The sequence below is a fragment of the Akebia trifoliata genome, unplaced genomic scaffold, assembly GCF_017979445.1.
Source record: "Akebia trifoliata isolate Shusen 1 unplaced genomic scaffold, ASM1797944v1 Contig00108_ERROPOS98426, whole genome shotgun sequence".
NCBI lineage: Eukaryota > Viridiplantae > Streptophyta > Magnoliopsida > Ranunculales > Lardizabalaceae > Akebia > Akebia trifoliata.
Window position 1 is genome coordinate 52,496 of NW_028236847.1, and position 14,238 is coordinate 66,733.

At 36.6% G+C, this 14,238-nt stretch overlaps 2 protein-coding genes across 2 annotated transcripts; one reads left to right on the forward strand and one right to left on the reverse strand.

Moving 5' to 3' along the window:
- Nucleotides 1-1,433: 1,433 nt before the first annotated feature.
- LOC147381960 (putative glycosyltransferase At5g03795) lies at nucleotides 1,434-6,020 on the reverse strand. The gene is made up of 2 exons (XM_086429742.1): nucleotides 4,781-6,020; nucleotides 1,434-2,658 (listed from the first exon to the last, which is right to left on the reverse strand). The coding sequence occupies exons 1-2, from the start codon at nucleotides 5,761-5,763 to the stop codon at nucleotides 2,175-2,177; spliced, it is 1,467 nt and encodes a 488-aa protein (XP_086285868.1). The 5' UTR covers nucleotides 5,764-6,020; the 3' UTR covers nucleotides 1,434-2,174.
- Nucleotides 6,021-11,900: 5,880 nt separating this feature from the next.
- On the forward strand, nucleotides 11,901-13,987 carry LOC147381961 (uncharacterized). The gene has a single exon (XM_086429744.1). It carries the CDS (start codon nucleotides 12,252-12,254, stop codon nucleotides 13,545-13,547), a length of 1,296 nt encoding a protein of 431 aa, XP_086285870.1. The 5' UTR covers nucleotides 11,901-12,251; the 3' UTR covers nucleotides 13,548-13,987.
- Nucleotides 13,988-14,238: the final 251 nt, after the last annotated feature.

Genomic DNA, 14,238 nt, shown 5'->3' on the forward strand with positions numbered 1-14,238 from the left:
CAAAAAAGATATATGGTTTTGTGCACAGCCACGTCAAGAGCTTCAGTTTTTGTCATTTGTCTTGAATAAATTAGGGAAAATGTTGAACTGACTTTCTTAGACACTGCTGATGTGACAGTGCTTAGAGAACCATAGATTTCTTATGAAAAAATCTATGGTTCTTTGTGCACTGCCACGTCAAGTAGTGTTGAGTGCAACGTCTTACTATAAATTAATTGGTTAGGACAATAATCATTAATCAATTTAATTGCCAGGTAATTTAGTAATGTAAGAATAATGCTGAAGTAACCTCAAAGATTGACTTCATTTCACACTTTCATGACATGGGGGTGTGTACGAGTGATTTTGGGGAATTGTCTGAAAAGGTAAATATACCAGCTACTGCAAGACTTAAAAGGTAAATATACCAGCTACTGCAAGCTGTTGGGGAATTGTCTTAATAATAATATCAGACGAATCATCAGATCATACCACGCATAAGGTCGATACATAAGAAGAGTGGTGTGTTCTCTGGGGATTCTAATTGTAAGATTTAAGATCTACTAGTGATTCTTGTAAGAATCAAATTTTTTTTCCATTAAGTTTGCATGTATATCTTGAAATACCCGAAGCTATCACATTATACTTAATGATGGATTTATTGAGGAAATGTTGGGCATAGGATCAAAGTTGTATGGTTAGAAGTGGAGGTGTGATCTTGGATTTTTGTATGATCAACACATATCAATCAAATTAAGGGGGAAAAAACTTATTTAAAAGACGGCAACAAGACCAACTATAGTGATGGGCTTGAATGTTAGAAGTTAAGAATCATCATATTAATAGTTTGAGTGTAAAAAAGATGGAGATATTGAGACAGAAGATAGGAAAGACAAATTTAGAAATGAACTTGTCAGAGAAAATGTAAGATTAACTCCAACACAAAAGAATAAACAAGAGTGGAGTAAGATGGTTTGAGCATATTCAATGGAAAATCAGTTACAACCTTCAATTCACACTTTCCAATGTAAACAGGGATTCTTTACAATTGTGTATTGGCAGGGGAGTCTTGACAATTCTTTTTTATGCTTGGTTGGTAGGAATTTCCCCATTGTAAAATGGTGACAACTAATTTGTACGTGGCAATTGGCCATTTACCTGCCAAATGTCCTAAAAACCTGATCTCCGTTTTACTTGCTTGGGCCTCACCTTTATGTGCATGCTCATTTACATAATAGGATTGAGGCAATAGGGAGGTTTTCCAATGTTGGGTCCGAATCCATTACAAAGATCTGATCAATGCAATTCAAATGATTGGCTTCAATCTTCTTGCACCTACTCCAGACGAGTTCCCATTCGAATTTGGTGGGGAACACGAAAAGAAAAACAAACTGAGGAGTATATGTTGAATGGCTCGTGTGTTCTAGCTGTGGTTACTTTTAGTTAGATGTTCGAGAATTTTTTTTTACTTGAGGGTATATTTACCAATTTTTTGAGTTTTGGAACAAAAAAAGGGGGTAAATTAAGACATATTTTAGTAATGGATTAGATACGAAAATCTTGGATTTTTTTGTGCTAAGTTATAACAGAGCTGGGAGGATTGGATATGGTGACCAGTCTCAAGGATTCTCCTCCCATTAAATGGTTTGATTCATCCAAGATGAAATGACTCAAGACAAGTCAACACAGAATCAGTGAGGGGTGAGTCTAATATGTGACACCATACATTTTGGTTGCTTTACTCGTTCAGATCATTAAAGAACTTCCAAGGAGTTTGATTCGTCATAAAATCCAGAGTTTTCCAATTACCAATGATACATAGGACATGATGTATAATATTCTGAATTCAAGGGAAATACCATCTGCACTGGACACCTCTCAATCGACTCACTCATTTCATGGTCCACTCTTCTTCTCCTTGGATAAGCCATAGACCGAAAACCACTCCTACTCAAGCCAGTCGTAATGACAGGACTAGATATGCCTTTTCTCCAACATTAGCCTTCCTCTGCAGCCTAATTAACTGTAGATTGAAGATCACAAAGTTCTAAGTTTGAGGCCACCAGTTGATGAATGGTTCACCAGATGTGCAGTACTGGATTTCATTTGAGCAACCCTACCTACTTTTCTCCTCGAGTGAAATCATGCAATGAATGGGCTTGAAAGCAAGAAAAGATAGATATATACCATCATTATCAATCAAGAAGGTGCATGCCTCTTCTCACCCATAACTGGTAAGCAGTCATATAGAATGAATCGTAGCCTCTTGGCGTTGTATGCCATTTGAAATGTCTCCTTACTTGGCACAGGTGGTGGTACATGCTCAAATACATTTGCCTCGATATCGACATTAGTATCTGTTTCAACAAAGCAACATCTCCATGGCTGATGATGATTGAGAACTTGCTCCAATCCAAGACATTAGCAAACGGAAGATCATAGTGATTGGAAATTATAACAGGAATGCATCCATAATGCATGGCATCAGAAATCCTTGCAGTGTTAACCTCGTAGCCCTTCACATGGATGCAGTATTTACTCCTCCTAAACCCTTCCTCATATGGAAAAGGTGGACTTTGCGAGAATATGTCCATAAAAGTGTCATTCTCCCATCTATCTATCAGCTCCTGACGGACCTGGGAGTTCTGTGCACGCCCGGCAAAGAATACAAGCCTACTCCTATAATTAAGTGGAAAAAAATATTTGAAATCACATAGCAAAATAGGATCCAGAATAATATGACCAAAGGTAAAAAAAAAAAAAAAAACTGCAAACATTATAAGGGTAGAAGTAACTTACAGCAGTAAGACAGAGAACTCCCTATGAACTTGGACCGTATCCATGACAAGTTAGCAATTGAAAACAACATAACATATATATATAGGGATATGTTCAGCACCCAACCATTTACCCAACAATTTGCCCAACATGTTTTGTCCTACATGGGTTAGAAGTTTTGGAATAGGCTGATCTTTTGTGAGAATGATCCCCTCACCATAGAGATCATCCTCACCAAAAATCAGCCCATTCCAAAACTTCTAACCCATGTAGGACAAAACATGTTGGGCAAATTGTTGGGTAAATGGTTGGGTGCCGAACGGGACCCATATATATATAGGGTCCCGTTCAATGGCTAACTTTTTGGCAAAACATTTTTCAAAACATGAGTTAGAAGTTTTGGAATGGGCTGATTTTTGGTGAAGATGATCTCTACGGTGAGGAGATCATCATCACCAAAAATCAGCCCATTCCAAAACTTCTAACCCCATCAAAAATAGTTTACAAAAAATGGACAGTCCACGATTTTTCAACTTGTAAACATGGGTTAGAAGTTTTGGAATGGGCTGATTTTTGGTGAGGATGATCTCCTCACCGTAGAGATCATCCTCACCAAAAATCAGCCCATTCCAAAACTTCTAACTCATGTTTTGAAAAATGTTTTGCCAAAAAGTTAGCCATTGAACGCTACCCATATATATATATATATATATATATATCAGGAAAGCAGAACAGATAATTTTTTTTTTTTTTGGCAGTCTAGGAGATTTCATATTCCCATTTATCCAAAATCCCCGAGGAAAGAAAAGTGAACCATCTACCTAGGAGGTTGCAAGTATTTTATTTTTCCTGCTGAGTGTATGATGTCCCATAGTCGTGTATTATGGTAGCATCATGGGAAGCAAGATTTATGTGGTATAATTACATTCCACAAGGAATCCAGGTTAGACTGGAATTTCTTTTTCTTTTCTTTTTTTTTTCTCTTCGGTTTTCGGATGATCACCTTTGCAGTAGCAAATGCCCTTGATTTGCGAGAACCAATCCAAGGTTTCAACCGGTTTTTATTCTTCATTCTTTCTTTTTACAACATCATAAGTTTATTATCCCTTACTTCACATCAAACATGGAAAGAAATGACTCTAAAATGGGAATACCTTATTCCATTATATGCTGAGTAGACCCATCACTTATGTTAGGTTAAATGGTTCACACTGCCACCAACGTACCACATCTATACCAAGTCTTTCTCAAGGCCAAAGTGAAAGAACACTACCTCACCTCAAAAAAATCACATATAGATGCAGTTAGCAATAGGGGAATGAACTCGGTTTAATCCTCAAATGATGAAACGAATTTGTAATAAGCATAGAACCTTCAAATATGTTTTCATCGGAACAGCATAATAACTAATGTGTGCATCAGTTGTTTGAAGAGAACGTCTCTTTAGAAAGGTGACAAAGTACTACTCACGATTGGCAAGGATTTGGGACGAATTGAATGTTTATTATCCCCTCACGTCAGATGTTTAAAACAACGACAGCAGCACAAAGAGTTGAAAGTAGCTAAGTTGTTATCTAGGCTCCCTTCTGATTATGAGTCGATTTCATATTCAAATACTGAGAACCTGTGCATACCGAATGTGACTTAAGGTTTATGCTCTTCTTTAGAGAGTTTGAATAATGAAAAAAATCTGTGTTTGTGACCTCCATTTGGATGCAGCAGTGGTAGCTGTGGTAGCTTTGGATGCTGTGATTTAAGTCATATAATAGGTAGTCATGGATCCACAAATGTTCAAACTGAGGTTTGAACAATCACATTGTCAATACTTAACAAGATCTTCATGAATAGCCTACATGTGCTATTGAAGCATATGCTGTAAAAGACTCTTAGGTTTTGCCACATGTTGTTGTTTTATAGTAAGTTTCTTTCTATTTTTAAGCTAAGAATTATGGTACCTTCCGCTATTTATAACTAGGAATCAAATATATACATAAAAGGTTGAAAATTGAAGAAAGATATATACCTAGAAATAGAATCAGGGGGATTGAGTAGTTTCTCAGGTGGACGGGGCCAAACTTGTGGGAGCCCCACGTCTTTATGTGCAATATAGAGCCTTTGGAAGTAGCTGGATGAGCAAGCCACCTGAATGGCGTTATTATGCAAATCATGATGCTTGGAAGCTGCATTACGGCCCACGGAGTGGCAGCACACATAGAAATGATCTGAACCCCTCGAAGCATTCCAGAATCCATACTCCCGACTGATCCTGATTGTGTATTGTGCAACAAAATCAGCAATGGATGGCTCAGAGTGTACAAGAGGGTGGTTTCGCAAAGAGTTGATGGAAAAGGGCATGAAAAAGAAATGGGCATGTTCAGGGTTAGATGTTAGAAGGGAACTCCGAAGAAGAGCAATCTTAAACATGTGCTCACTGAAGTAGTTACCCAGCTTTGGATTGAAGGGGTCGGGATGAGTAACGAAAATGCTAGCAAAGGGAGAAGAAGAGTGTTTCATTGACACATGGGGATAAACATAAATTTTTAACTCTCTCAGCATTTCTTTAAAATCAGCAGCGAAAAGTTGCCAATTGTGGTAAGGCGACCCTAATTCTAAAAGAAGGGGCTTTGTTGGAGCCATTGCTGCAGACTGCCTCAGTTTTTTTGTTGTTTCCGCCGCATTGACATTTTTTGATAGAATTGAATTTGATGATGGTATTGGTAATAAAAAAGAAGAAGTGGTGTTCATTTGCAAAGGAGACTTGGACGAAGATTGGGTTTTTTGACCAAGAGGGAGGAGGGAGTTTGAGAAACTAATATTATGTTGATGGGACCATGATGATGATGATGACACCAGCAGTACCACAGTCACCACCACCAATATCAACAGCAAAAGCAACGGCACGAGAAGCCTCTGCTGTTGAATACTGCAGCAGCGAGTGCCAAGTACAGGTCTTGTTTTGCGCCTTTTCTTTGAGGAAGAAGAGATCACCGTATCTGATGCACCCATTCTCTCTGACAAGGCACAACCACTACCACTACCACCACCCTCAATCCTTCACTACCAAGTCTTAACTCTGATGAACAATAAACCTTCATTAAAAAAAAAAAGATAAAACAACCTACCCCCTCTTCCTTCCTTCCTTCCTTAGTGCTCTCCGCCCATTCTGTATTTCTTTTCTACTTCTCAATTGAAAAACACTTTCCTTATCACTAAGTTAGAAAGGAAAGTTTTCATACTTCGTCCCATTGTGGCGTCAAAAACAAGATCTGATACAGCATGTTGCAGGGGACAAATTTATTTAACTTTATAAATAAATAAATAAAGTATTTTTAATGGTTTAACTTTAAATTTTGGAAGTTAGGTAGCAATCCATTTTCAACGACTTGAATCACCCTTAATAGGATTTCAAATCTTATTAAGCTAGTAAGGCTAGTCTATTCTTCTCATTTTGGTTCTAAAGGATCTGTTGCTGCTGGACCATATATCCAAACAATCAACTTTAGTGATGTCTAATAGTTTCATGAATGCTGATTTTTAAACTCAACTCAAAAACTTACCGACTTGGCATAGACAAAGAATTGTTGCTTATGTTTTTTGGGATAGACAACCGGTCTAATGGACTTGACATTTGCAATTGTATATCCCGAGTGAAAAAATCTACGAGTTCTTTCCACATGACACATTGGCAAGTTTTTGAATCACGCTGTTATGTTAAATTCCAAAATCATCAATCTTGTTTTATAGTGGTTCTAGAGTGACTAGTTAGAACATGAGACTCAGCTGATGTGGAGATGTGTACAAAGCCCTTGATACTTTTATTTGTATCTCAAGGAAAATCATTTAGATTCTGTACATACCTCCACTTCAGTTGTTCAATATAGAATTTAGCATTCTTTGCAATTGATTTAGCATTTTTCTTTTTAAATTTAAAAGAGTAAGGTTAACTTGACTAATTGAAATCTTCATTGGGCCTATCGATTACCAATCCAACAACATAGTCTTCTAGATTTTGGGGACGGTTCATGGGACGTCTTCAAAAATGGTTAGAAAATCGATACAACTCAACCGTTGGATTTGGAGTTTTCAACAATTCGATCTCGTTTTAAAGTAGAACATGCGGACTAGTTGGGAAGTATCATTTGTTTTAAAAATTTTGAGATATTTTCAAAAGCCTCCCTCCATCATTTATTTTATTAAAACTAAAACCCTCTCTCTTCTCTCTCGAAACTAACACACACTCTTTTATCAAAACTTAACCCCATCATTTTCTCTCTTACCAATCTCTCTCTGCACAGTATAGATATGAAAACACTCTCTTCTCTCTCACGATTTCTCCTTTCCCATCGTTTTATCTTTGCAGATCTAATTTTTTTAGACAAAAAAATAAACAATAACAGAAGAATCATAATAGCTCCCTCCACCATTTTCATTATCAACAAGCTCATACTTTTATAATAATAATCGAATCTTTCGTTGTTTTAAGATAAATGTCGATCAAACCCAGAACAATAATCTCATAAAGAAGAGAACCTTACATTTTTAGTAACCCAAACAGTTAGAATAGCAGATTTGAGGTAGACAATGTTACAGATCTAGTAACTAGCAAGACAAGATCTTTGGGCTTTAAGTTAGTAGATCTGGGTTAGAGAGAGAGAGAGAGAGAGAGAGAGAGAGAGAGAGAGACAAAGATGGTTTATTGTGTTGGTGAATTTTTTGTCTTCTCTCTAAATTTCTTCTCTCCACCATTATTTGGGATTGGTTGGTTATAAGTTGGACTTCTACCCATATCATGTCTTCTTGGTTGCAGTTAACATCAACCAATTGAATGACAGGATTAAGAACCCATAGATCATGAAATTGACCTTGAAAAAAACTAAGAAATTAAAGAATTTATTTTAGGGTTCAATAGATTTTATTTTAAGATTTTCTGTAGAGATGAAACGATGGGGAGAGGAGAAATCGTGAGAGGGAAGAAAAGGTTTAGAAGAGAGGGAAGAGACTAGAGAGGGTTATTTGCAAATAACTCAAAAGTTTGAAAGTAAAAAATGGGATCCAACTAGAACGCTAGAGATCTCTCTAAAAGGGGATCTATCCATTCAAATTTGTCAAATCCAATAGCTTCAACCCATTGTTTTTACATATGTTTTCCAAGACATCCCATGAATCACCCCCTAGATTTTATGGTAAAATTGTGATTAAAAAATGAGGATTTTTTTGGTTGCCTTGATCCAAGGTATTGAAAATGGACAATCACAAAAACTCTCAAATTAAAAATAAGGTGGTGTGATGAGAAAACTTTCCTCAGTAAGAAGTATTTTTTAATTTTATAAAATTTAATGATTGGGTTTTTATGCATTACTTAGTTGGATTGATACATTGCAAAGCAACTTTGGTGGAATAGTGTTAAGTCCGACTCACCATAATAGAAAAAAAATATTTAACAATTCATTTTTAATCGTTTTGATTTTGATTTTTTATTATTTGTTAATAATTTATTATCAGAAATAATTATTTTAAAAAAAATTATCAAAAAAATTGTAAAAGGTTAGACTATCCAACATTTTCTAAAGTAATTGTACCGTACATGGTAATCTTTGAATAATGATAAAATGACCCCACGTTGAAATTTCATACCGCACTTTTTGACGATATGAGGTTCCAACTTGAGGTCATGTTGGAGCTTGAGGTCACTCCAGCACAACCCCTTATCTTTTTTCTCTATAGTACTTTACTTAAATAGTTGGATTGTCCAATGATTTCAGAAGGGGAAAGATGTTTAACAATCCAATGCTTTATATAGGATTATTTTATAGGTATGCGTAAAAGGGTAGAAGTTAAGACATTGGACCGTCCAGCAATTTCAGAAAATGTTGGGCAATCTAACGTTATAATTCCTTGTCACGTGGATTATAATTTTTTTTTAAATACGTTTTTGAGGTGTTAAAGACCTCACCATTAATTTTTTTCAAGCACATATATGTTTGCCTAAACAATGAAGAGTGCCCAAGATTAAACAATTGTGCTCCCAAACTTGAAACACTACATGAAAATTGAAATTTTCTATAGGAAAATCCGACAGGCCAAGGCCCAAGAATTATAAAAATCGAATTTCCACAGTCAACCACCGTCAAATTTTGTTATGTTCCCCATATTCGACGACTTAAATTCGTCAAATTTCTCCCATCCTCCATTAATTTGACAAATTCGGATCATCGAAAAAATATATTTGACAATGAAAAATTCGACGTCTTAGTCCGTCAAAGCCTGTCAAAATTTATGAAATTTGATGGCCTTAGACAATCGAATATGGGCTTTTCTCACGTTGTGAAATAATCTCTACAAACTTACAAACTAGAATGACATTGGGATTTAAAGTGAGTCCTACTAATATCTAATGAAAAATTATCAGACTCTCCCAACATTACAAAAGTTTGTTTCAAATTATAAGGTAAATTTTCAAATAATTACAAAAGTTTTTTATATTTCCGAAATGTTGCTAATGTTGACAAAGTCATAATGAAATGTTGACAATTTGATAACATTTTATCAACATTACAAGATAGTTGTGTCAACACGAGTAATACTTCCAGTATTTTTGAAAACATCGGTAATTATTTGGGAATTTACCCCAAATTATAATCTCAACATTACAAAACATTATAACACAAGAAAATCTTGCAAAAGTGATGGTTCACAATCAAACATAAGTTGTGACAAATTTTCATTGAGCTTGATCGATTACTTGATTTAGTTTGATTTTTAAAATATTAAATGAAAAGACTTTAAAATTTATAAGAGACAAAAATGGCATTTATATCATGTTACATGAAAAAGAAAAGGTTAAAATTGACATTTAAAAAAAAAAAAAGGACACAATAGGATTTATTGGAAAAGGTGAATAGTTACAACAGTGGAGCTTCAAATCTTCTCTCTCCTTTGCAAATATAGATCAATGAATAGTAATTTAAAGGGGTCACCTTCAAAATAAAGGATGGTTGGAGTTTGGTTTGATTGCCAAAATCTTTATATTTTAAGTTTTAAAGGATAGTTGGAGTTACTCCAAGTCTACTTTATGAATAAACTATAATTTTTATGTTCATCGGGGTTGAAGGAGTAAAAAAGAAAAGACAATCAAATTGGATGGATATTATCAAAAAGAAGAATCCTCAAGTGACCTCAAGATTGCACCTCATATCTCACTTTCCTGAGGTGGAAGTGTGTAAGAACCATGAATGTTTTTTTCACTTGTATCTCAATGAAAGTATTTATGATTCCTATACACTTCCATGTCAGAGAAAGTGGGATATGAGGTACAATCTTGAGGTCACCCTAGCATGACTTTATCGAAAAACAGGAGAAGAGAGAAAATAATATAGTTGAAAATGTATTATTGAAAAAGGGTACATAAAAGAGGAAATATAATAAAGTTGGAAGGATATTCTTGAAAAAGAAAAGAAGATGACTGACAATAAAGTCAAAAATTATTCTTGAGATTTGTAAAAGATTAAATCCCAACTCCTTTTTATATAGGGGATACATGGAATGGGATCTACCATTTCATTTTATTATATACACTAGAGTTTAGGGGACAAACATTCTCTTTAGGGGTTAAAGAGAAAAGATAATAAAGTTAGAGAGATATTATTGAAAAAGGGGGAGGGGGGGTAAAAGATGAAATATGATAAAATTGGAGTAATATTATTGAAAGGTGAGAGGCAAAAGGAGGGTATAACTAGTGAAATTGAATGAGGTAAAGAAGAAAGACAATAACGTGAGGTAGTGTGGACTTTTAGAATTTGAGTGAGACATTTATCCTTCACAACCCTATAGTTGGGGTGGGACTTCACCATTGTATTTTATTATATAGATTTGATGTATCGAAAAATATTTGATTGATAACATATTCATTGATGTTGACACATCTTCAATTAGACATTCATTAACATCATATTGAATCAAACTCTTGTTTATATAAATGACATGATCATTTATTATCATGCAAGCAAAGTGGACCAATCATTCCATTTAATACTGATAAGTCGACCATACTTTGAGAAATAGGAGACCTATAGTGCTATCTCAAGATTGACCCATATTTAATGGACTTTAGCTTATTTCTTGAACAGATCATAGTATATTTCACGTTATTAGCATTAGTTTCCCTTGCCTTGTTGAATTTCGTGTTGATACCATTTTCTTACTAACATAGCAAGATTTTGAGCCTTATTAAGATTTGTTTTGCTTAAATGAATTACCGCATCAGCAATCCAAAATCACAATCCTCTAAATTTCATAAAAAATTCATATAATTTTTTTTTCTTTTTCTTTTGAGTTTGATCTAAGGTTTTGAAACTGGACAGTTACCAAACATCCACATAACTCTCAAACTTAAAAATTAAAATCCAATAGTGAAAATTAACATTTTTAAGAACTTGTTTTTCTCAAAGTTCATAGAATTTTGTCCTCTACAACACTAAATATCGTTCCATCGGAATGAGTTGTATTGGAGTAAGATTGACATGAATATCGTGAGAGACATTTCTGACATGGATGTATGTTAAAACTATAAATACTTTTGATCAAGATACAAGTGAGATCTCAATGAAATTGAGTCAAAAATGTCTCCCACGATTTATTTTTTAATGTTACTTGGGCATTATCCTAACGGATTACATGTCACAACCACTGGGATCTACTGTTGTCACCGTTGTTTGCTGATTTTTCTTCCTCCCAGATAAGATAATATGTATATTTGGTGTGATGATTGGATTGATTAGATTATCAAAATATTAGCAAAGAACCCATGTAAATCCAACGGTTTACGCCAACTCGGTCAAGTTGGACTTTTGGGGGCAGGAGGGTATAGATATAACGTGACGTTGAAAAGTTATGCCCCAGACCAGACCGAGACCCAGATGATTTAAAAGCGTACCTAACCAACACGCCGCGATTCGCTATCAACTCAGACACATCACTCCAAGAATAGGACTTCTCACATCACATGCTTCAAAGTTTAATTTACAAGAAAGAAATCAGCTACGGCCACGTGCCTTCTCTCTCTTCCAACCCTAACCAGAACCCTAAACCCTTTGTTTTTTTTCTGGAGGTTCGTTTGGACTGAAGTGAGTGGAGCTTTGCTTTGAATAATAAAACAATAAATAAACTCTCGCATCCCCACGTAGTTGTTGGGAAATCCCACACTACATTCAATGCTGCAATAATATTATATTTAAAATTTATTTTCTTAATTACACTTCCCAGCTTCCAGTCTCCTCTCTGTTGTGAGTGAGTTGTGAGTTGTGCATTGTGCATTGTGCGGTGCTGTAAACAAGTAACAACCATCTCTTTCTATCACCAGTTTCCTCCATCCATTGCTCTTCTACTACTGTTAACGTTCCGAAGACTTGTTTGTGTCAAAAGCAGTGAAACATTTGCATAATTAGCGAAAAAAACGACACGAGAAGCAGAAATAAAAGAACAAAGGGAGGATAAAGATGACGATGATGGATAAAGGAGGAATGGAAGACATAGGAGGAGAGGGGATGCAGTGCAGCAGTCATCCCTACAGGAACAATCCAGGTGGAATTTGTGCCTTCTGTCTGCAGGAGAAGTTGGGGAAGCTACTCTCTTCTTCCAAATCCAACCACACTTTCTTCCCCATTCGACCTCCTCATCCTTCCTCTTCTTCAGCTTCCCCTTCTTTCATCAGCAGGTCTGAGGAGGCTGCTGCTTGTGGAACCTCCTCTTCTTCCTCGCTCTCACTCTCACTCTCACTTTCGGTACCTCCCTCTTCCGCCTCCTCCTCCTCCAATATTGGCAACAACTTTTATTCTTCTGGTCGAGTCAGAATACCCTTCTCCTCCGCAGCCACCCGAAAGATAACGAAGAAAGCTGTTGTGGCTTCCTCATCCTACTCCTCTGACGTCAACAGCAACTTGGTGCTTAAGAGGAGCAAGTCCTCCGCCGCAGCCCCTAGGCGACATCACCACTTGGACGCCAACGAATACAGCCCCAGGAAGGGGAGATTCTGGTCCTTTCTTCACCTTTCTTCTTCGTCTTCTTCTTCTTCTTCCAGGAGGAGAACCAACAGCAGAGATAGGGACAGGGACAGAGATAAGGGGGAATCCAATTCCAATAATCAAAGCGTCCATCCAACCAACACCTCTAGTTACACATCAAAGGAGAAGAAGGGGGCGGGTGAGTCATCATCAACGAGGAGAGATTATGGAGACGAGAACGAGAGCCCCAACAGCAGCCACGCCTCTTCTTCTTCATTCGGGCGCAAGGTAGCAAGATCTAGATCCGTGGGATGCGGTAGCAGGAGCTTCTCTGGTGACTTTTTGGAGAGGATTTCCACTGGTTTTGGAGACTGCACCCTCAGGAGGGTAGAGTCACAGAGGGAGGCCAAGGTCGTCGTGGGTAGTGGTGGTCACCCTCACACTCACACTCAACCCATTAATAAGGAGAGGGTCAAGTGTGGTGGTATTTTTGGAGGATTCAGCATGACTTCATCATCCTCCGAAGTTCATCATCTTAATAACAACAATGGAAGGATTGGTTCTTCTACGCATCATCCCCATGGTCGGAATAAGAGTTGGGGATGGGCTTTTGCGAGTCCCATGAGAGCTTTCAGGCCTTCTAATTCTTCTTCTTCATCATCATCTAAGGTACTGGAAGACAATAGAGAAAGAGATGATGGGGGCAAAAGGGACCATTTGCCACATTACAATAATAATAACACCACTCCTAACTTGGACGCTATCCCTTCCTTGCTAACTGTGCGAAGCTGAAGAATATGTATGTAATGTATCTTCCCTTTTTTCTTCACTCGTTTATACTTGTGACATTTTTATTTTACGTTTCTGGCTTGTATCATTGCCTATTTGTTTTTCTTCGTTATGTTTGTTATAATTCTTACTTTCATTTCTCGACTGTACGTATCATCTACTGTGATTAGCACCATGAGACATGAAACCATGGACACGGTGTTGGCTACTGGTTTTATTTGTTATTTATTTTTTCCTGCCTATGTTTGATGATGATGAAATGGATCTGTTGCTGGGGTAGCTAGGCTTCCTTTATTATTTATTTTATTTCCTTGGATGAGCTTGTTCAAAATGAGAGCTAGCAGAGATGAAATGCATCTGCGTTTGAGTTGGGTGGGAGGTACTGGTACACGCTACAGTAGAATATGCTCTGTCTCTCTCTTACACACACTCACAATCACATGGTGCAACTGTGAATGAGCTCGACTGAACGTGGGTAATAAATAATAAAACAATGGAATCTTATGGATAGATCTACCTGTCTGAAAACGCCCACAAGCATTATTAGATAAAAAAAGAAAAAAAAGTGATTCATCCATAGTTTACTACCTGCCATGGTTCAGCTGAGCTGAGCTCTGTACCTCACCCCCATGTGACCCACTACTGTAAATGGCAGAATTGACCCATCAGCGATTTATTTATTCTTAAGAGAAAA

Bases quoted from the DNA above. Each gene is read 5' to 3' on its own strand.
- LOC147381961 (XM_086429744.1), top strand. From the start codon at position 12,252: ATGACGATGATGGATAAAGGAGGAATGGAAGACATAGGAGGAGAGGGG.
- LOC147381960 (XM_086429742.1), bottom strand. From the start codon at position 5,763: ATGGGTGCATCAGATACGGTGATCTCTTCTTCCTCAAAGAAAAGGCGC. The intron at 2,659-4,780 runs GTATATATCTTT...ACTTAATTATAG, and splicing joins CCCCCTGATTCTATTTCTAG to GAGTAGGCTTGTATTCTTTG.